Source organism: Aristolochia californica, unplaced genomic scaffold (assembly GCF_029961685.1).
Source record: "Aristolochia californica isolate CCGP_79_NKW_82.1479 unplaced genomic scaffold, dmAriCali1.0.hap1 SCAF_8, whole genome shotgun sequence".
Taxonomy (NCBI): Eukaryota; Viridiplantae; Streptophyta; class Magnoliopsida; order Piperales; family Aristolochiaceae; genus Aristolochia; species Aristolochia californica.
This window is the reverse complement of record NW_027182279.1, coordinates 40,573,791-40,595,760: the sequence shown is the minus strand read 5'-3', so window position 1 is coordinate 40,595,760 and position 21,970 is coordinate 40,573,791. Positions and strand designations below refer to the sequence as shown.

At 37.0% G+C, this 21,970-nt stretch overlaps 3 protein-coding genes across 6 annotated transcripts; 1 reads left to right on the top strand and 2 right to left on the bottom strand.

Annotated features, from left to right (window-relative positions):
- Window positions 1-4,312: 4,312 nt before the first annotated feature.
- LOC137939356 (membrane steroid-binding protein 1-like) lies at window positions 4,313-6,889 on the bottom strand. Its single transcript, XM_068784632.1, has 2 exons — window positions 6,477-6,889; window positions 4,313-4,936 (listed from the first exon to the last, which is right to left on the bottom strand). Exons 1-2 carry the CDS (start codon window positions 6,776-6,778, stop codon window positions 4,558-4,560), a joined length of 681 nt encoding a protein of 226 aa, XP_068640733.1. The 5' UTR covers window positions 6,779-6,889; the 3' UTR covers window positions 4,313-4,557.
- Window positions 6,890-8,497: 1,608 nt separating this feature from the next.
- LOC137938847 (F-box/LRR-repeat protein At3g48880-like) lies at window positions 8,498-12,796 on the bottom strand. Of its 4 annotated transcripts, none has more exons than XM_068783915.1 (6): window positions 12,572-12,796; window positions 12,320-12,482; window positions 12,069-12,225; window positions 11,855-11,930; window positions 9,829-10,199; window positions 8,498-9,290 (listed from the first exon to the last, which is right to left on the bottom strand). In XM_068783915.1, the coding sequence occupies exons 5-6, from the start codon at window positions 10,185-10,187 to the stop codon at window positions 8,732-8,734; spliced, it is 918 nt and encodes a 305-aa protein (XP_068640016.1). In that variant the 5' UTR covers window positions 10,188-10,199; window positions 11,855-11,930; window positions 12,069-12,225; window positions 12,320-12,482; window positions 12,572-12,796; the 3' UTR covers window positions 8,498-8,731. The 4 variants fall into 4 exon arrangements, with proteins under 4 accessions (XP_068640016.1, XP_068640014.1, XP_068640015.1 ...); XM_068783913.1 differs by having other exon boundaries at window positions 12,108-12,225; XM_068783914.1 differs by having other exon boundaries at window positions 12,108-12,225; window positions 12,320-12,796.
- Window positions 12,797-13,398: 602 nt separating this feature from the next.
- LOC137938846 (probable DEAD-box ATP-dependent RNA helicase 48) lies at window positions 13,399-21,518 on the top strand. Its single transcript, XM_068783912.1, has 11 exons — window positions 13,399-14,431; window positions 14,818-14,924; window positions 17,517-17,572; window positions 17,665-17,889; window positions 18,228-18,434; window positions 18,545-18,631; window positions 18,762-18,857; window positions 19,102-19,317; window positions 20,178-20,360; window positions 20,530-20,889; window positions 21,013-21,518. The coding sequence occupies exons 1-10, from the start codon at window positions 13,404-13,406 to the stop codon at window positions 20,758-20,760; spliced, it is 2,436 nt and encodes an 811-aa protein (XP_068640013.1). The 5' UTR covers window positions 13,399-13,403; the 3' UTR covers window positions 20,761-20,889; window positions 21,013-21,518.
- The last annotated feature ends 452 nt before the right edge of the window (window positions 21,519-21,970 follow it).

Genomic DNA, 21,970 nt, shown 5'->3' with positions numbered 1-21,970 from the left:
TCTGATTTTTAGAAAATTAAATTAATATTAGTTAATACATTTCACTTATGTTGCACACTAACAGGGCCTATAAGTGATTTAACGTTTAGTATTATGATATATTAATATCTTAATTAATGAAAAAATATATTATATTACTTAATGATTATAGTTTATTATAAATTAATACAATAATTACGTGCGACTAGAATAAATTATTTAAAATAAATAAATAAAATAACATAAGTGAATATAATAAATAAATAAATTATTTTTTAATAACATAAGATATATTTTAACATTAAAAACCACCAATTTAAAACAATAAAAAAATTAATATAATTAATATATATATATCTATCAATAACATTATATATTTTTATGTATTATTAATTAATAATATATTGTCACAAAATTTAAAACCATTGGTTTAATTAATTATAGCAATGGGATAATTAAACCAAAATAATTTATCAAATATTATTTTTAAAAATATTTTTATTATGACTATTAAATCACTAATTTAATATAGTAATTATAAAAAAAATATATTAAATAAATAAAAATAATTATTTTATAAATAAAAAATATAAATTATTATTTTACGACGAAGGTTAAATTTTTCCTAACTTAGGAAAAATTAAACCATTGTCTTCCTCACGGCGCGCGTCGTCTTCCTCAGCTGCGGGCAACGACGACTGAGGCAACGGGCCAGCGGGCAATGGCGATGGAGGCGGCGGGCCAATGGGAAACGACGATGGTGGCAGCACTCCGAACGCCAAGAGGGAGAAGAGAGGGAGGCCGAGAGGCTTTGCGATAGAGGTCGAGAGGGAGAGGAGAGGGAGGAAGGGAGGGGGGGAAGAAGCAACGCGCGCGTCCCGCGTGCTTCAATTGTTTGATTCACAAAACAGGTCGGAATTCAAATTACCTGATTTTTGCATGAGATAATGAATTGATGTGATTCACTTGAAGAGTAATTCATTTTATACTAACCCATTTATCTAATGAACTAGGTACTGCTGGGGGGGGGGGGGGGGGGTTCCACCCATGACTTGGCAGAATCATTGGCAAAAGGAGAGTGTATCAAATTGCATGACAACAAGTTGGATCTAATTCCTAAAAAGAACAATAGCCCTCAAAGTGCTCGTCATGCATCTTTGATTTTGAGTGGGAATGCAAAAAAATTAATCTTCGATGATATAAAAAGTCATAGGTGTTTGCGTTCCTTTGTAGCCCTAAATAATATATATGATCTTGATTATATTTTCGTTGAGTTTGACATGGTTAATACTATAAAAGAACTCAAATTTTTACAAGTAATACGGTTAATAGGTGTGATAGATAGGTTGCCGTTGAGAAAGGCATGACAGATTGTGATACGAACCGGCTGCTCAATGTTATTGGTTGTTTGTCGCTATTACGGTACCTTGATCTTTCAAGCTCTGGAATTAAAGAATTGCCAGATTCAATTTGTAGTATTTCGTATTTCCAAACATTAAACCTGAAAGATTGTGGCATGTTAAAGAAGTTGCCTAATAACGCAGCCACCCTCACTAACCTAAGGTACCTCCATAGATCCCATTGTGATAGGTTGACTTGTATGCATGCTCATATTGGAAAACTTATAAATTTAAGAGAATTAACTCGGTTCATGGTGGGGAAGGAGGTTGGGAAAAAAATAGTAGAACTCAAAGGATTGAATAGTTTGAAAGGTGTACTTGCCATTGAAGGTCTTGAAAATATAGTCGACGGGGAAGAGGCCAAGGAATTTGGTTTGAAGAGTAAACAACTTAGGAGCTTGGCATTAAGTTGGGCAAGAAAGGAGGCACGAGATGGATCCATAGATGAAGACATGCTTGAAAACCTCCAACCTCACGACAACTTGGAAAAATTAATTTTGAGGAATTATCAGGGTGATTATCTACCAAGTTGGTTGTCGAATCTACCCTCTCTCAAGGAATTGTATCTGCTGGCTTGTAGGGAACTAGCACACTTCCCAAAGGATTTGGGGAAACTCAGGTTTCTTAAAATTTTGAAGTTCTCAGATTGTTCTAAAATTTCATCTATACCAAGGTGTGGGCTGCCCAAAAAGTCTTTGAATGCACTTCACATCAAAGAATGCCCCTTGTTGGAGGAAATTTGCCAAATGATATATGTTGAAATATCATGTCCGAGGTTGTTATGTTCCCTACTATTTCAACAAGAAAAAACATTTGATAGGTAACTTTTTGACAATCTTTTCTTTTCATTAATATCTAGAGTTACTTTCTCCTACATATACTACTAAGGAGCCAAATAATACTAAAACATATTAAAATTTTCAGTTTAATGGTTTCTGACATGGCTAAAGGAAACACCTAACAAATGTATCAATATAAAGATATGAAATTGCAAGCTCTTTCCCTTAAAAATTTAGCTTATTTTTTATATGCTATCAAGGCAAGGTGAGAACTCATCTTTCTTTCTTTCTGTTATTTTTGACATGCTATCCAGGCAAGGTGAGAACTCCTCTTTCTTTCTTTCTGTTTTTTTTTTTCATCTTTTCTATCTCATTCTCTTTCCCACCATGTTCATAACGAGTACCTCTTTACATATGAATGGCGTTAAAGGAGAGAGATAATGCCCTTGCTCCCTCTAATTAAACCCTTTTAATATATTGTTTTAGAAAATTGTTAAATTTGATTAAACAAAATTTTGTAGCTTTTATATTATTTTATGTCATTAGAAATATAACATTTTTCTTTTAATTTTCAGGGTACGTAATAATGAAAGGTGCATTTGGATCAATTTCTCGTCTACTCGACCACATAAATAGCATAAGACCAACTACACATGATTGGTTAAGGCTTTCTCTAATGTGAACCTCATGTATCTTATTCTCCTAGTGTATGTATCGTATTTCAAAGATTTTTTTGTTTGTATTTGTGCTTTGGTTAATTGTGTTCATACTATCGAAATAAGAAATGTGATTTTATTTCTATGTTATGACATTTGTTCACTCATAGTAAAATCTTACCAAATATTTTTTAAGTAAAAGGTGCAAAATATGAAGTGTTTAGGTAACAAATGTTTAGGTTGTGTTGAGTTTTTGATCATCTTTATGAAATATTTACATAGCATAAATCCTATGCACATATATATGAAGAAAAAGAAAAAAAAAGTGGATTGGAGGTGGGGATTCCATTTGTACAAAGATTTACTAACAGGGAAGAAATTTACTTTGTGTTTGGTGATGTGTGGAATGAAAATCGTGATTACTGGGAGGAGTTGCTTGTTGCATTCACCTATGGGGCTGAAGGAAGTGAAATTCTAATTACCTCTAAAAGAGTGACAAAGAGTGATTACTGCTGGGAGTCGTTCACATAGGAAGACACTAATGGGGGAGACTTTTGAAGCTTATCCACCAATTGTTAGTAAATGTCAAGGTCTTCCTTTGGCTTTGAAAACCCTTGGTGGCATTCTTTCTAAGAAAGTCCAATGTGGACCTTGCCAAAAGGCGGGCAAAAATAGTATCTTCCCTGTTCAAGGCTACGTTATACGTTTAATAAACCTTAATTTCTTTAAATACATATCTTATACACACCTATACACTTCCTATATACTTATTGGCTCATCTTGGTTGAAAACCCAATTCGGCTCATCTTGGTTGAAAACCCAATTCCTGTGAGACTGATCTAACCAACATCAACTTGCTCACTGTGTGAGCTAACGGAGTTTTTTTTATCTTGAATGCAAATGTGTTACTTCCTTACCAGATTTTGATCAGTCATAGACATTATACCTTTTGTTTGCAACCTTTGTATGGAATAGACACACTCAAGGTTGTACAGTATACCTAAGGGAAAGCTGCACTAGCTGGAAATACTGGAAATTTACCATATTTGTCATTTGTTTTCGTGGAGAAAGAAAGTTATTTGTTTATTTAGCTCCCCCTGATCCATTTTCTTGTTGTCGTTGTTTCCTGTGCTTGTAAATCCTATACAGAAAACAAATACAAACATCATACTGAATTGGGCTGTGAAACTGGGAAGATCTGAATCAGCTGATTCGGTAGCATAATAAGTTTGAAAAGTCCCCATGAAGCAGAGGTAAGAAATTCTCAATTATTCTCTCTCATGAAGACCGAATTTTGAGGTTCATAATGGAGCTTTCAAACTGGGAGAGACCATGAATTGGAGATCACCATGAATAAATTTGAAGGGATCTCCATGAATTGGAGATTCAGAATTAATTTTTCAATATTAATCTCATCTCTTGAGGACCGACTTTTGAGGTTTTCACAGCTCCCTAAGAAGGGGTATGACACAGGGTTCCCAGCAGGACAAGTAAATCATAAAGCAAAAAAACACTGGTCAACAATACCCAGTAGCAAAAACAGGTTTCTCAAGGAGAACATCAAGAAAATTTAAAATTATCAAAAGTTACAAGTGATGCTTATTCATAATGACAGACATTACAAGAAACGAAAGAGTAGGGAACAGCCAAATACTAGTAAAAGAGATGTTCAGCAGAAGAAGGATTGACTCTGATAAAAATACTTCATAATGTAATTTAAAAGGGGAGGTAGCTGTTATAGGTTTACTCTTTTGGGGCCTCATCGGTATCGATTTGCTTATCTTCCTTAACATGTGAGTGTTCTGCTGTGGTTTCTGTAGGCGCAGCTTCTGCTGGTGTGGTAGTGTCTTCCGTGGATGTGCCTTTTGCTGATCTGGGTTCAGTCTCAGAGGACTCAGTGGCAGGCCCATCCGATACAGGGACAGTTTTTTTTATGGTTCCAACTTTAACATACTTGCTCATGAACTTGTATTCCCAGTCCTGTAAGGCTTCTAGCTCAAAGGGGCCGAGACCTGAGATGTCTCCCGTCAAATCCTTATCTTCGAACGACATCTTTGCGAGAGCTCTGCTGGCGTCTTTGCCAGTGAAGAGGGCATAAGGGCCACCAGGTCCATAGAACATTCTGCAGCAGTGACACCACAAATAGAGAGCAAACACCAGGGTCACTAAGACATTAAGGCATGATTCTATTATAGGAATGGGGCTCCCAATGGTTTCTCCAACAATGAAATTGAAACACTGAACTAGGACAATATATAATAGAGCAATAAACTAAAGCAGTAAAAAAGTAGCAGCAGAGAACAAGAAAATGTGTCTAAAATTAGCTTATTTTCAAGTGCTCAAAGTTGCACTGGTGCCACCTTGGGTTGATATCCTCAAAAAGACTATAATCACGAGAAAGTGGATATCCATGCACATATGTAAACCCTTCATACAGTTACTAAAACATATGAAAGCCATTACAGTTCACCATAACAATTTCAGGAACATAAGATGAACTGATAAATATGTTCTTCATGAGATTACACATCCAAATGCTATTAAAAACATAAACAAAAACAGCAAAGGTATAAAGGCAAATCCAGTTTCTTTAGAGCGAGTAGCAACAGTCCTGGCCATTCATCTACAAGTATAAACATAATGTGAATCACGCATTTGAAAAATCCCAGTTCAATAATTTAAGCTGAAATACACAATCAGCAGGCTCAATGCTATGACTACAAAAACTTCCAGTAAACGACAGACTCCTACTTTACCAAAAGACATTCTTAACCGAGAAGCAAATGGGAAAAGAAAAAGAGATTCTTCGCATACAATCCAAGAAAAGGAAACTCTATTTCAATTGCAGTTATCTAGTATGACACAGGTAACTTAAAGGGTACTGCGCTTTCCACAAAATTAAAGAAACTAAAATTTGCTCTGAAGCACAGACATCCATATCTGGGAAGTAGCATGGAAAAAGGCTACCTTTTAACCAAAATAACAGAAAGGACAAAAATGGTGAAAGTAAACGTCCATAGTTGCAAAGGCATAAAAAAATTAAAAAAAAGAGTTCACTTTTCTTTTACTAAAGTATAGAAAAGCTGGCTCAAAATCTATTTTTCATCGAATGTCAATAAAAATGATAGAAATAACACTTTTTTTGTTGCAGAAAGGTAAAAGAAGAGCAGGATACAACCCAGAGCACATACAGTAACACTGAACTATTTGAAGCCCCACAGAAGCTTACAAGATATGAGGAACCCAAAAAATGAGTAATTGATACAATTCAAAAACCACCCCAAAATAAAAAAGAAGGGAAGAAAGGCCAAGAAATGGTTATCAGCAACAGTTAGCTGCTGCGTGGGGGGAGGAGGAGGGGAGAGGAATGAAAATCGACATGATCTCCTTGAGAGCCTAATATACCCAAGACAAAAGCCGGGGATGCAAACAAGATAACTGGTCTGATGAGCAGAAAAACCAAAATCGACCAAGGAAAACTGACACCCAGTTTCCTGAAAGCCCCGGAACACTCATCAAGCAAGACACTGGTTGTTCAACTAGTCAAACACAAAGAACCAACCAACAAACAAACAAAGCAACCAAAAAACCACAAAAACAAAAACCTCAATATTTAGATGCACAAAATAAACCCGTAAACAAAAAACTCCAAGGTGAAAAACCTGCTCTGCGAGACATCGTAGATCTGTCCCTTGATCGCCATCAACAAGGGCTTCTTAGGATCCAACCCATCATAAGCCTTTAATTCCTCTTCAGAAATCTCCCCGAGCTGAACAGGCGGAGGTAAGGGCTCCGTCTCCTCAACAGGCTCCCTAGCTCTGGGCGGCGGAGGCGACTCAAAAAACCCAGAAATCGCATAGTAAAAGGCGATTGCAAGGGCTACTACAGTAAAGAAAGTCGCCGGGGAGAGGCCCGTGTAAGCGGGGATTGCTTCCTTCAACGTCTCCCAAAGCTGCAGCGCCATGGTTTTGTGTGAGAGAGGAAAACCTAGTGAGAGAGAGAAAAGGGTAGGGGATGAATCTGGAGCTTTGAGGTTTGCTCTGAGGTTTATTAGGGGAATTTTGAGTGTTGTAGAAATGCTGAATTCTGACCGACTTTGGTTGAATGTTGACAGACAGGTTACCAAAATTTTCTTATTCGGTGAATTTACATATTTGCCCCTGATTTTTAAAAGATTTATTAAAATCCTGAATAAAATCTAATTAAAATTTAATTTTTATTAGATGACGTTAATTAAAAATTATTATCCCTTAATTATTAATAGTTTTCTTAATAATAATAATTTAAATATAAAAAGTCATTTTAAATTTCTAAAAAAATTAAAATTTTATAAACGATAATTTAACTGGTAAATAAAATATAATAAAAATGGTAAAATAGATTCATTATTTCTAAAAGGGGATTTTTCAATAAAATTGGGCGCTCAAGCTTGTTTTCTGCCAGTGTTTGGTTCTTTTTATTTAAAAAGAATTTTACGATATTTTAAAGGGTATCAAGGTCATTTCAATGGTCGAAAGAACAGAAGAGTAAAAATGCGTCAGCAGAATGGTCCAGAGCGTGGAATCGCTGACGTGGACAGGCTGCTAGAGAGCCGTCCGGCTGTCGGCTGCGCTTTTGGATTTAAGACTGGCCAGATTTAGATCAAAGGGTCCCCCACCCCTCAACCTACTTCAACGGTCTTGAAGCCCTAAAAATAAAATAAAATAAGAATTTAATTATTATTATTATTTTTAAAAAAATAATAATAAATATAATAATCGGATTATTTTTTAAAATAATAATGATTAAATTCTTATTTTTTTTTTTTTTCCATAGATTCCAAACATACCTATAGCCTAAGTCTCCATTCTGACTCAGGCAATCTAAGTAGAAATTTTAGAAACCCAAGTCAAATCCCCATTTCGAATCATAACACTCTAATAGGAACAGAAAGGATAGGGCAGTGCAGGGCAAGAGAGGTCTAAGACACAAAGGATTTGATTAGGGAAGTGACTTAGTCAAACCCTTTACCTTTCTCACTTATGAACTCTAACATGGGTCTTATGTCTTATAAGTTGACTCAGGTCTAAGGACCTAAGTGTTACACATTGTACCCTACACCCACCAGGAATATATGCCTTAGTTCATATAGGTTAGGTACACCTAAGTTTTATTTAATCATAAAATTTAACTTATTCTTATTATATATTCATTCACTATCTCCATGCATTCATGTTTGATGTTAATTTAAGTTTTTCCTAATTAAATTACAAGCTCACTATTATTTTATGTTTAGAGTTACCCACTGTACAAGACCTAAAAATGGGTCAAGTTTTGTTGATCAGAATTTTTTTTTTTTTTTTTAGTGCATGCAGTGAGCCAACTGACTAAACCCTTCTCCTCACACTTGATCACAAACAGATTTTCACCATTGTTGCTTTGTTCATGCAGTGAACCGACTGACCAAAACCCTCCTCCCACTTATTCACAAAGGGATTCTCACAATCCAGCCCTACTCCCCTTATGCTGGCCTGTAGGGGAGCCCCATCCCATAACAGGATTTTGTCTAATTTATTACCCATTTTAACTTTTAACATAAAAAGTAATTACCTGTTTACATCCATCTATTGAACTCTCTGAGGATGGTTGAAGAGTATTGCAGATTCTGCTCGGCTAAGAAAACAACTTCAAAATTTTCACAGAATGCTTTACATAAAACCAGTTACATAAACTTTTAACTTCTACAACTTACTCTTATCTTATAAATGAAAATTACAGACAGTAATGCTTCCAGTTTGGAGATACAGCAGGTAACAGACATTTGTGGAGTTACATGAAATAGCCAGATAGAGAATGTACACCAGCTGTTTCACTTTCCAATCCCAGAAACAGGAGAGCTGCTAAAAACAAAACCTGTACTCTGTACAACCCCACAATCTCAATGTGCAAGAGAGCTCACCTCATCTGTGGCCCAGAACCGATCCTCATAATTGTACCACCTCATAATACCATCATCTGCAATTGCCCTTTGACATGGAATACATGTCTCCTGCATGCAGTACATGAAAGACTGTAGCCTTGAAGCTTTCTCAAGAATTTCCATGTCGAGTTTCCGAACAAATCTAGGCAGGTCAGGGGGTGGATTGTTTTCGATTAAGACACAATGGGAAATATTCAACACCTGGAGCTGCTTCAAGTTATCCAAGATCATCAACAAGTCATCCATGTACAACTTTGAGCAACGCAGACTAAGGACCTTCAGCTTTGGAATGAAAGTGGCTATGGCCTGCACAAATTTGGCATCACAGGGGCCCATGATCTTGAGCTCGCTGAAGTTCTCACAGTTTCTTCCGATTTGCTCCATGACATAACTCGGGCTACGGACACTAGGCATTGTCAGTGACACAAGCTCCTTCCACATGTGAATAGCCTTGATCATGGCATCCTTTGTAATCAAGTTCCAACCCGGTAAAACAAGCCTTTTTAGATGTGGAGATCTGCAATAAAATGTGTACTATTCCCTTCAGTTGTTTGTTTTTTCTGTTCAAGGCTTTGGAGTTGACTACCTACTATCAAAACCTATGATCTTCCAACAGAAGCAAATTATTCAACAGAAAACACGAAATTTTTTTCTGGTAAATTGAAAGATGTGGTAATTCTGTAAATACATAAATCATCCTGTTAAAAAAAAAAACTCATTTAAGTTGAGAGAAATCATGAGGATCCATGACTGGTCACATCCACCCCCTCAAGCATAAATGATAGTATAGCCATCATAACAGAATTGAGTTTTAGAATTTGCTTCATTGTGGAGCCAACACTGATTGGTTCTAATGGAGCTAATCAAGCCTTTCGAAAAAAATATGCCTTTTAAGATATTGTAAGCCTCCTTTTCAAAAAAGATATTGTAAGCCTGACAGAAGGCCTGGTTGCAGCTTGATGAAGTCCATTCAGACTGGAGTATTTTCAGATGATTTGACACAGTAGAATTACTTTCCATAGCTTAATCAATATATCTTAAAAAGAGATACATACCCTTCAGCAACATGCAGCAAATGCTTGTCATTCATGTATAGATTGTAATGAAAGATCATGCAATTTATGCTGCCACAGCTAAGACCCACAGCAATTCTCAGCACTCGAGTGAGCTCCTTATTTGATTCATTGGCCACCCATATGTATGGCGAAGAGTGAACCTTGATATAGTTAGATTTCCACTGCCCAAGATCAAGAGTCTTCCAGAGAATTGGATCCATGCAAGCCAACCGCCATGAGCTACAAACTTGTGAAATGCCTGAAATCAACTCCGTTACTGTCAATTTCTGGAATACTTTTACCAGAAGATCGATCTGCATGTCTTCCCATCTCTTCACTGATGGATCACTCTCTTCCATCTTGAAAACTTGCTGAGATATTCAGGAGGAATTTCAGAATTTTGCAACAACAAGAAAGGTGAAGAAAAATTGTACGAATTTCCTATTTGAATTATCTCCAATCTTCTTTCTTCTAATTATTTCAAGGAAAAATTAATCAGGAAAAAAGAGAATCCACTCTGGGAGTATGGAAGTATTTAGGTTTAAAGTATCCACTCTCGAAGTGATTACTTCATTTGAAAAAAAAGAAAGAAAGCTAATGAATATTTAAGCAGCATCCCTTAAAAAAGAAAAAGGTTTGAATATAAGGACTGCACTAAAGTTTATAAGATTCTAACAATGCCAGACTAATATAGATGGTTTTAGCAAAGGGAGCAGCTTCCTACTACCAGCAACAGCTCATGGGACCATTAAGAATGCAAGTGTAGAGAAGATTGGATGTTGACATTCTTAGATCTTAGAGAAATAGAAAATAGAATCCAAGATGTTGAAGAGATCCAAATCCCTGAAGCAGTCACATACGTTGAGCAGATTTAAATGAGGTTACTAGTTTATCTATCGGCACAAACAAGTCCCTCATCTCTTGCTCATCCGTGTCTATTCTGTTCGCCACCTGTATTATTGTTTGAAATTTCATTTTCAAGAAACAGCTAATAACTTCAGTTTATCGCTAAATAAGGAAAAATAAGAATAAGCTTTTTGCAGATCTTATTTTAACCTCATTTTTGACTCAATGGTTAATATCTCTGACTCTCCTCTAAACAAATCTTTCAAAACCCAAAAAGTTTAAAATCTAGATTTTCACATGAATAGTAAGAGCATATTTTGCAACCTTCTGAAACAGCACAGAAAGTTTAAAGCAGGCAATTCTATACATTTTTCAGCATTAACAAGCCAATTTTAGTTTACCAAAGCTGGTGCTTTTACGAAAATTTTGCTTCAGAACATTTTTCTCTAAAAAAAAGCCTCATTTTCTATGAAATTATCAGTGAACAAGAAAATACTGTCACTGTGAGGGAGTTGTTCTTACGGTTTTCAGTTTTCTCAAATGCCTCTGTAACTTAAACCAAAGCTAGAAGAGCTAACGTTCTCCAACTTCTTTTGGACACAACATAACAATTTCTTGTAGAAAACTAGTTATGAGATAAAGATCTCTCACGAAAAACAAGCATCTGTGGCACTGACACCCCATTAAAATCATTGAATTCTAAAATTTATTTTCTGCCAGGACTGAGATCCTGAAAAATGTAATATGGGAATTCCAGATTGTACTATTCCCATTTAAGAGTATCTAAATAAACAAATAAATAGATAAATCATTTCAAAGAACGAAAGAAAATCAACAAAACAAAGTTATTATTGAGATATTCAACAACAGAGGAAATCTAACTAATGAAACAAAAAACATAAAGAGAATGTTTTGTGAACCCACGTAATATTTTATTAAAAGAAGTAGCCTAAATGTCAAAATCACTACTATTTTCAACACCAAAAAAAAAAAAAAAAAAAGAAGAGCAAGGGATATGAAATCTGAGGTCTTCGTTTTAATCACCCAGACTACCCAAAACTGCGAATTTGCAGTAGCGTCTGTCATCTTCATGATTTCTTATCTTCTCCTCGTCATTGTAACATAATTACCAGAAATGCACAGAAAAAACAAAAAACCCATAGAGGCCAAGAAGAATTACCTGCTTCCTTCCCCTTCCTTCCCGAGTTAGTAATCAATCAGTCTTTATCAGCAAACCTCGATCAAAATAAAGAAATCTAAAACCAGAGAAATAAGTAAAAAATGAGCAATCTCAGAGATTAACATGCAATCAAGATAAAAAGCAAATGAACACACCCAGAATAAAAGTGAACTAACGATCCTCAAAAGCAGAATTCGATCAAAATGCAACGAACCAACGATTAAGAACACAAAATGAGATCGAAAGATTCCACCTTCCGTCGTCCATCCTCCTCCCCGTCTCATCTCTCTCTCTGTCTTCCTTCTCAAGTCTTGCAGTCTCTGTCCTCTTGGTCCTTCTCCCCCTTATTTAATAGATTTACTAAAATGCCACTTTTTCGTGGCAAAAACGGGTAGTACCCGCGTTAAGTTACAATTTTCCACGTCAGAAATTAAATTTTATTTTCATTTGAGGCAAGGAAATTACTTAAAACTCCAATTAATAGCCGTTACTGTGTAGATGAGCTTTGAGCTTCCATTGCAGATCCGCTTTAGCAATTCATATGTCAAACCACCCAAGGATCAACTAAGTTTTTCCGATATATTTTCTTGATTGCTGGATGGGCTCTTGCTGCGATCAACGAACTCCCCTAGTACAAGAAGATCTGTAAATGTCGTCTGTACAACACCAGCAACTAGATAGATTACAGCTTCCTGAAGAACATGGTTGGAACATTACTGATCGACAAAGGAGAACGGTAGGCATGGCCGTGAGTCTTCTTCATTTTGCCAGGAGTCTTTCTGTCTGTTCTTAACCAATTTCCTTCGGCATTCATGACTATTAGTTGCATTAATTTATGCCTTATGATCACACAACAATATCAGTAATAAAAATAAAAAGTTCAAGAGAGTAGAGAAATCAAAGGTAATGAAAATTCTGGATTGAATGGACTCAAAACCACTTCATCTCACCTTTTGCTGAACCATCCTCACCTTTTGTTACTTGATTTTATTTTTTTAAATAAACTTGGAACTGAAGAATTAAGAGATAATGGGTACTTGAATTATTGACTACTCTATGCCATAAAAATAAAATTTCTGATTTAAATAACATAAATGTGATTTAAATTTATGATTAATGTAATTTTATTTTATTTTTTTTTAAAAAGGGAGGGCGGCCTCCCGCCACTGCCGGCGGCGTGAGGGCGGCCTCCCGTCCCCGTCCCCCTTCCCATTGTCGTTCACTCTGGGGGCAGGAAGAACAGAAAACGGAAGAAAGTAAGAGAGAGAGACTTAAACCCTTTTTTTGAATATATCGACGGCCGGAGACAGTAATGACGATCCCACCGGTGAGAACGATTCCCCGGACGTCCCAACTCCCTCTCTGCATAGATGCCCTCTCTCCAATTTCTCTTCTCCGGTACAGCCTTCGCCGTCTTCTAAGCTGCACTCCGTGAACAAATTTACTTAATTACCCCTTTACTTTCCTGAAATGACAAAAAGACCTTCTACCTGCTTCTTAAACCCTAAACCCTTCGTTCAAACAATTCCCCGGCTTCCCCTCCAGCGCCATGTCCGCGTCCTCTCTCCTTAGAAAGCTCTCGTCCAATACTCTCTCCAAGCTCATATGCAACTTCACGCTCGCCCGCTCCATGGGCGGCGGGCCCCGCACGTTCCCAGGGGGCCTCAACAAATGGCAGTGGAAACGTCTCCACGAGAAGAAAGCCAAGGAAAAGGAGAAAAATCTTCTCCAGCAGGAGAAGCAGCTCTACCAGGCGCGTATACGAACGCAAATACGAGCCAAACTTACCGGAAAACATTACCCGGATGAGCAGGAAGGACTTACTCACGGCCCCATGACGGCCAAGGATCATGTAAAGGCTCTGGCTGATCGATTCATGAAAGAGGGGGCTGAAGATTTGTGGAATGAAGACGATGGGCCCCTGAAGTCGGCTCCTCCGCAGTCTCCTAGAATGCGGGGGCGTGATTTTATTAGCCGATCTGCTCCGCGTATCGATGTGAGAGAGATTGTTTCTGGGGGGCGGCGTTTGCTTGACGGCTTGAGTGGACCAAGTGCAGGAATTGATTCGGTTAACCGGAGGCAGTATTGTTCTCGAAGTGGTGATGAAGTACCCATCTTTCCGTGTCCTCTTAGACACGATGTTTCTGGATCATTTGTTAATTCCGTAAAGATCGTGGGAGGTAGGCCTAGTTTGGCTGATTACGTTGGTATATTTAATTTCCCGTTAAGTTTTACTGGTTACAAGTATTATTCTGTTGAAACTAGTGAGCGTTCGAGATCAAGAGATAGATCTAGGAGAAGTTGGAATTCATCCAGTGAAGATAATGAGTCAGAAATGGAAGATTTTGATGGGGAATCTGGTTCTAGAGTTAGAAGGAGAGGAAAGGAGATGATGAGTAGTGCAGCATTGAGGAATCATGACGCAAAGAAAGTGAGGCGGGTTCCCTGGCGTCCCATTGGAGAGAAGGATGTCTCAGCTGAGGTCCAGATGATCAGAGAAGAGTTTCGAACTAGAACTTCTGTTGAGCGTGAAGAGAGAAAAATCGAGGGAAGGGGCTCACTTCTCAGCGAGAAGAGGTAATGACTGGTTCTGAAAAAAAATTCACTTCCTAGGGAGAGGGCATTAACAGGCATTGCGAGAATGATTTGGATGAATTATTTGCCTCGGTTGTTTCGAGTTTCTTATCATCAAGATTTGCATTTTTTTTAATACACATAGCTACTAGCAACCATCGTTAGTGTTATTACATTGTCTCCTTAGCCTAGATTATGCTTGGAGATTTCAAAAACCGGTTGTATAAGAGTTACTGTGCTGATAAACCTTTCACTGAGATTGCTTGCGTCCACTCACGTGGAATGGTTTAATTGTGTTGTCTTTGAAACCTTTCAGCATTTTCGGAAAGAAGTCTATGACAATAAAGCAGATGTCTAATTAGCTTTATATCCTGTTTCTATTTCTGTAGGTTTGACGAGTGCAATATTTCTCCATTGACACTCAAAGCACTTACAGTAGCTGGCTATGTGCAGATGACCAAGGTGCAAGAGGCCACTTTGTCGTATTGCCTTGAGGGTATGTTTGCAACAGTTAATGCTCTGTTGTCTTTTAACTTGGCTTTTGGTGGTGATTATTCTTAAAGAATTATAGACATGACTTGATTGTTATCGTGTTGGAAAAAGAAGCCCTTGGCTTAATTCTTGTTCAGTTCAAACATTATTTGGAGTTCCATGTTATCTTCAGAAAAGTAAGCTAAAGTGAGTGTGTTTTCTGAGACTTAATTTGAATTACATGTATCGCTTAGTGGATTTCCCTACAGCATTAAAGGCAACATGTAAGAAAGCCATTTCAATGTTCTTGTGTTCTGATACCATAACTGTTCCATTTATTGATATATCAGCAGAATACTTGTTACCTTTACACTTGTAGCTTTCTAGTGGTGCGCCAGGCTTTCAAGTTTAAATGAGGAGAAGCCTGGTTCTGGAGAATTTCAGCATACTCCTTCTTTGGTGGATTATTCTTTGTTTAAGTGAATCCTTACTGTAATGAAAACATGGCACAGCCCCAAGTATTAGTTAAAGAGTGACATGTGGGACTTAAATAAGAAAATTATTTCAACAAGATCAGTTTAAAGAACTAAAAGAAGAATTTGAAAACCCTAGTTTTCCAAAGAAAAATTCTAGAAGTTTCTTTATTAGTTAAAAAAGTAACATGTGGGACTTGAATAAAAAAAACAATTTCAAGATGATCAGTTTAAAGAACTAAAGGAAGAATTTGAAAACACTAGTTTTCAAAAGAAAAAGTTTAGAAGGTTCTGTTGTATCAGGGAAGGTTGGTTTTAGAATATTTGACCTTTATTTTAAGACAATAAGTCAAAGGATTTGGTTCCCTGCACGGAAGGGTATTTAGTCATATAACTCCTCAACAACTCAAGTTTGGACTACAGAGACTCAGGCCAAGTTCTTATACTAAAATAACAAGCACTTTACAACAATCGAGGAATTTTCTCAATCCCCTCAGGAACAAGCCCATTGTCCCAAGTGCATGTGGATAGGCAAACTGATAAAAAAATAAGTAAAAATTGAGAGTTTTGGAGAGAGAATGAGAGAGAGAGAGAGGAAAGAGAGAAGAGAGCGTGAGAGAAACTGTTCTGGATGGGGGTCAAGCATGCCCCCATCTTCTTCTTATTCACTTAAGTGTTATACAGTTACAAAAACTACCCCTATTTAGTCACAATAGACTTACCAAAATTACCTGACTTTTGTACTACAAAGAAATTTAAACATACTGAACAATATAATATCATCTCCAAAAATTACAGCTAAGGTAAAATGACCAAAATGCCTCTGCTGATTTTCTAACACAAACACTTAACAACCATTGAGGATTTTCCCTATCCCCTCAGGAACAAGCCCTTTGACTCAAGAGCATGGGGATAAAATATAAGAAAACAAAACAAGTGGTGGATGCCAAAAACCCTGCTCTAATCAAGAAGAATGACATCTAACTCAAAAATTCAAACTTGCTGTTTTGGAGACCACACCCAAATTTGTATACTAAATCCAGATCACTTTCCAATCATTCTGGCATTTTTAATTTGTTAAGAAAGAAAAGAGATAATGGAGAAGCAGCAAGAGTAGGATGGAAGAAAACAGAGAATCGAGTTGGAAATTGACTTGTTGAACTGGTATTTCTGTGATTAGTCAGTCTTATTGTCACTTTATTAATAAACTTTTTCAAAGAGAGTGCTAAAACATCAGAAAGTTAGACAAGTAAGAACTCTTTAAGATAATTGACTATGAGGTTTAAAAAGAAAGATTATGCACTGACTTAAAATAGAGCTTAAACTTAGAAACAGAGATAGAATACGGACAACTCTAGAAATCTGAGTGCAAAACCACGTTTTACATGGCTAAATTCTTATAACTGATGTACAACTTTTTGTTCCTGCAATTCTTTTATTTTTAACTGTTTCTTTTCAGTTTCTAATCTTAGTTACATGACACCATTAACTCCTTGGTGGGAAATTTATAATTTTTGAATGTCAAATATGTGAGCATCGGATCTGCTATTATAGAAGGGATTAGGACGCTACTGTGTTTAATAGCCTAGTCTTAGATATCTCCCCATTCTAGGTATGAATTTCTACACTGTTACTCCAAATTCCTGGTCCTTTTTGAGTTTATGCTGGATTACTGATTCTGGGATGAAATGCAGCAATTCGTTCTAGTTTAGAGGCCTGTTGAAGTTCATACTCTAGTTTTTTGTTTTCTGACTGATTAAAGTGCAAACTTAGTCTATAAAGTGGGGTTTGTTCCATGCCTATGTCAAGACTCCTGTAGAAGCGTCATGTATGATGAACTTGTAAGTTGTGTGCCATTTGTCAGTAATTTGTAAAGATAAATTTCTTTCTGTACCTGTTGCTGGCTGCCAAAAACTGTGTTGTATTTACTTTTCTTATTCCTTTTCCTTTATAAATGTTATCCATGATCAACCTTCTCAGTGTTATGTATGTGTTCTATTTCAAAATAAAAAATAAAAATGATCAACCTTCTCTGTGGAAAAGAGTTATATTGATATGGTTCCTGTATCTCAACTGTTAAGGGATCTTTCAATTTCCTTGCTTTTTTTTTCCACAATGCTAATTGTCTGTCAGTTTTGGATCAGGGAAGGATGTTTTAGTCAAAGCTAAAACAGGCACTGGAAAGAGTGCAGCATTTTTGGTAAATTCCCATTGTTTTTTTTTCCTTAAATTTACCGTACCGTTTTGTCATTCTTCTTGTATACATTATATTAAACTTTTGACCAAAAACAGCTTCCTGCAATTGAAGCAGTTGTCAAAGCTAAAAGTAGTGATGTAAATCAAAGGATCCCGCCTATTCTGGTTCTCATTCTTTGCCCCACGAGAGAGCTCGCAAGTCAAATTGCTGCGGAGGCAAAGGTTCTTGTACATTATCACAGTGGCATTGGTGTCCAAACTCTCATCGGAGGAACCCGTTTCAAGGATGATCTAAAGCGCCTAGAATCGAATCCATCTGAGGTACGCTGTTAGACAGACAAAATGATTTTTTTCTTAAACTTCTTTACCCCAGTTTGGGACACAGCAAATCCCCAACACTGCAGTATGTCTGTGGCACATACAAAGCTGAAGCTCATGTATACTCTCGTATCACCCTTGCCGTTGGGCAGTTGTATTGTAACCTACCTTTTCCAGAAGCAGTCATTGGTCATATTAGGCCATATTGTTTCACAGAAAAACCATATTATTTTAGAGGGCCCTCTTAACCGGGGAAGGGTGTTATACCTACTATTCTTCATATTGTTGTCAATATTCTATCGTTTTGGCAAAATTTTAGTGTTTTCTTGTGACCTTCACAGATTATTGTGGCAACACCTGGCAGACTATTGGAACACATTGAGAACAAATCTGGATTCTCTGTTCGCTTAATGGGTCTGAAATTACTTATACTTGATGAAGCTGATCACTTATTGGACCTGGGATTCCGTAAGGATATAGAAAAGTTAGTTGATTGTGTGCCACGCCAGAGGCAAACAATGCTGTTTTCTGCCACAATCCCCAAAGAGGTGTTTCTACCATTTGCTCATCACAAAGTTTCTGATAATCTTTCATTTAGTTATATAAATAGACATTTATGTTCAGATTTAAAGACTGGTTGAGTTGTGAAAAAATGCAGGTTCGTCGGACTTCCCAACTTGTGTTGAGAAAGGATCATGTTTACATTGATACAGTGGGGCTGAGAAATGTGGAAACGCATGAAAAGGTACAAAGTGTTTTTCTTGCAACATCTCATCTTTATGATCATTGGGTATGCAATTTAAATTTGTAACTCCAAAACAAAGAGAGTTGAGGTTGGGATATTACTGAATGTTTTTGTGCTTCATCAATTGCAGGTGTTGCAGTGTTACATGGTTGCACCACATGAAAACCACTTCTACATAGTTCATCACCTTGTGAAGGAACATATCATGCGTGTTGTGGACTACAAAGTACATTAATGAATTGAAATTATCACTTTCAAATGCTGACTCAGTTATTTTATTTGAAGTCTTTCTTGGGCTGCACTACTTGTTTTGGGCTTCATGTGGACAAACTGCATAACACCAAATGCAAGGGCCTAAGATGTTGGTTTGTCCACATCAGTGTAACAAATAGCACAATTAGCAGCTTCATTGTTTCATTTGCTTTAACTTTTAAGCTCAATGGCAGAGTATGTCTTTGATTTTTCTTCAGGTTATTGTATTTTGTACAACAGCTGTGGTAACATCTCTTCTTTATCAACTTCTTCGGGAGATGAAATTGAATGTCCGAGAAATCCACTCTCGAAAACCTCAAATTTACAGGACTCGTATTTCTGATGAGTTTAGGGAATCAAAGCGATTGATTCTTGTCACATCGGATGTTTCAGCCCGTGGTTTGAACTATCCTGATGTCAGTCTCGTAATTCAGGTAATCAATGTACTTCAAACTCTTCATTTCTTGTAATTCATCATGGCAATTAGGGCTTAAAGGGAACTTAATGATTACTGAATTTAAGCTTGAACATGTTACTGGATAAAAAATTTGTGTTGAGAGGTTAGATAAAAGATTTAGGGTGTACATAAGGTTGTTAAATATCAGCCAACTGGTTATGGCCTGATCTTGTGATATATGAATCCTGATTGTGGTGGATATTGCAATAATCAAATCAAGAATGCTGATCCAGATGTCGTCATTTACTGGTGATTGGATGCTGATGTCAGAGTGGTTCCGTCCACTCTTGTTAGAATTTGTGGTCTGAGTTAGGTACTTGGCTTTCCGCACCTTAAAAGGCTAGTCTTTTCGGGTTGTATTGGCTAGGTATTTGACTCAGAACTCCGAAGTTAAGCGAGTTTGGGCAAGAGTAATTCTAGGATGGGTGACCTCCTGGGAAGTACTCTTGCCTAAGACTTTAACAGCTGAGACTGTGTGTGCACTTTCTAGTCTCATCCAGTCAGACTAAACTGGATTCTGATCTAGGCTGTATATCAGAACCTGCTGATGCCCATATTTCCGGGTGCCACTCTGATTGATGCATCTGTATGAAAGGACCATCCTAATTACACCTGCAGAGCTCAGTAATTTGATTTCCACATAAGAACTGTTGATTTGTTGACTGTTCTGGTCCTTGTATCATGATTCTTGGAACATGCATAATCACTGTGTACTCATTTTTGGATATCTTCTACATTCTTTTACATTTTATGTTTGTAATCCACTTTTCACTATTATGTACTAATGCTCACTCATTTATTTTCTGCGAGTTCTGATAAAACTTGATTTGCTCTAAGGTGGGTGTTCCCACGGATCGGGAACAATACATTCACCGACTTGGGAGGACGGGGCGTGAAGGTAAAGATGGAGAAGGCATATTGTTGCTCGCACCTTGGGAAGAATATTTCTTGGATGAAATAAAAGATCTTCCTATTCGAAGGTCTCCTTTACCACAGCTAGAGTCTGACATGAAAGTAAAGGTTTGTGTTTTAGTTTTGTGTTTCTGAAGTAGATAAATATGCTGTGCTACTTTTCCAAAAAAATTAGGATCTTTGCTAATTGTTTGTCATTGAGGAGATATAATGCTTTACCAGAGTAAGTAATTTGCAACTCAGTGGACTAGTGTGTGACGGTTGGAAGGTGATGCAGGTGGACAACTCAATTTCGATGGTTGACAGTAGTGTTAAAGAAGCGGCATATCATGCTTGGCTAGGTTATTATAATTCAATCAGGGAAATAGGAAGAGATAAAACAATGCTGGTTGAACTAGCAAATAAATTTTGTGAGTCCATTGGTTTGGAGCGGCCTCCTGCTTTGTTCAGGAAGACTGCTAACAAAATGGGTTTAAGGGACATCCCTGGAATTAGAATTAGAAAGTAAACCTTTTACCAATGCTGCTCTTTCCTGGAGTAACTGGAGACTGGAGAGTTGCCTTCAGTTTAGTGGTACTTTTGGAAGAAAAGGCTACTGAAAGTCTTGAAGCTGTACTTCTGTGGCATTTGCATTCTGGTAAGTGAGCCTTTTATCTGGCAGCCAGCATTTTAGTGCAGATGGTTGATTTCAGATATATGTAGCTTCTATGACTATAAAATTTTAATTATATGATGTTTTCTGGAAATTTTGGAATAACAGGTGGGCTATACGATTGAGCTGATGCCATGGAAAATCGCCTTTGATCTTTCCAATCCAGTTTTCTTTAAATTCTTCTGAACATTCGCCTGATGCTAGGGTGGTCTTTTGGCCGGGATGGCTGGCATTGCTGCAAGAGGTTGCAAACAGACGTTGGGAATGTACAGTCCTGTGTCAAGTCAAGGTTAGACGATGAGTGTCAAAGAAAGAAAGTAGAAATCCTTCTGGATGGGCATATCAACATTTAAACAAAAGGAGTTGTCGATTAGATTCACTACAGCAAATGTTTCTAACGAATGCCAGAGTTGGTAGAATCCTTTGCAGTAATAGTTCCTGTATCCAGTGTATTGAACATTTCTTTTTTTGCTTCAAATTAATCAAAGTTAGCCATGGTTATTAGTGTTGTCAAAAGTAAACTGATTGAGAAGTTGAATTGTTGGAGCTCAAAATGGAGCAATTACCATTGTTAATTGATGTTTATATATAGTTGTAGTCATTTTCTCCTTGCATTTTCCTTTTGTGTTTGAGTTACCATGTCATTACTGCACCTGAAAATCCAGAAACACAAAATGAAGCCTCCAAAACATACTTTTTTCTGATCCTCAGTAACTCTCTTCTTATTTTATGTTTTTTACTCTCTTTGTTCTCTAAGACGAGCATTTAGTAGTGGAAAAGAAGGGCCTCCCCAGCTCTCAACACCCATCCAGTTCTTCACAAAGAAGAAAATTAAGCCCCAATTATACCTTGATGTGTAAGATTTGGAAGTTCAGAATGTGAAAGTCTTATGTGCTCTTCTTGTAAAAATAAAGATTTGGGTGAAGGAAGAGGAGAAGATTGAGAGAAAAATAAGAAAAGATAGTAAGAGCTTTCTAAAGAGCCTGAATGGTTTTGTTGGGAACTGTGTACGAATTCCCAAAATTTTTAAATAAGTGTTTTGAGTTATAAATTATAAAAATACCCC

Excerpts from the sequence above, each read along its gene's own strand:
- LOC137939356 (XM_068784632.1), bottom strand. The coding sequence starts at position 6,778 with ATGGCGCTGCAGCTTTGGGAGACGTTGAAGGAAGCAATCCCCGCTTAC. Across the intron at positions 4,937-6,476 it reads TACGATGTCTCGCAGAGCAG|AATGTTCTATGGACCTGGTG; the intron begins GTTTTTCACCTT and ends TCACTGCTGCAG.
- LOC137938847 (XM_068783914.1), bottom strand. The coding sequence starts at position 10,187 with ATGGAAGAGAGTGATCCATCAGTGAAGAGATGGGAAGACATGCAGATC. Across the intron at positions 9,291-9,828 it reads TTGCTGCATGTTGCTGAAGG|ATCTCCACATCTAAAAAGGC; the intron begins GTATGTATCTCT and ends ATTTTATTGCAG.
- LOC137938846 (XM_068783912.1), top strand. The coding sequence starts at position 13,404 with ATGTCCGCGTCCTCTCTCCTTAGAAAGCTCTCGTCCAATACTCTCTCC. Across the intron at positions 17,573-17,664 it reads GAAAGAGTGCAGCATTTTTG|CTTCCTGCAATTGAAGCAGT; the intron begins GTAAATTCCCAT and ends GACCAAAAACAG. Across the intron at positions 18,858-19,101 it reads TGCGTGTTGTGGACTACAAA|GTTATTGTATTTTGTACAAC; the intron begins GTACATTAATGA and ends ATTTTTCTTCAG.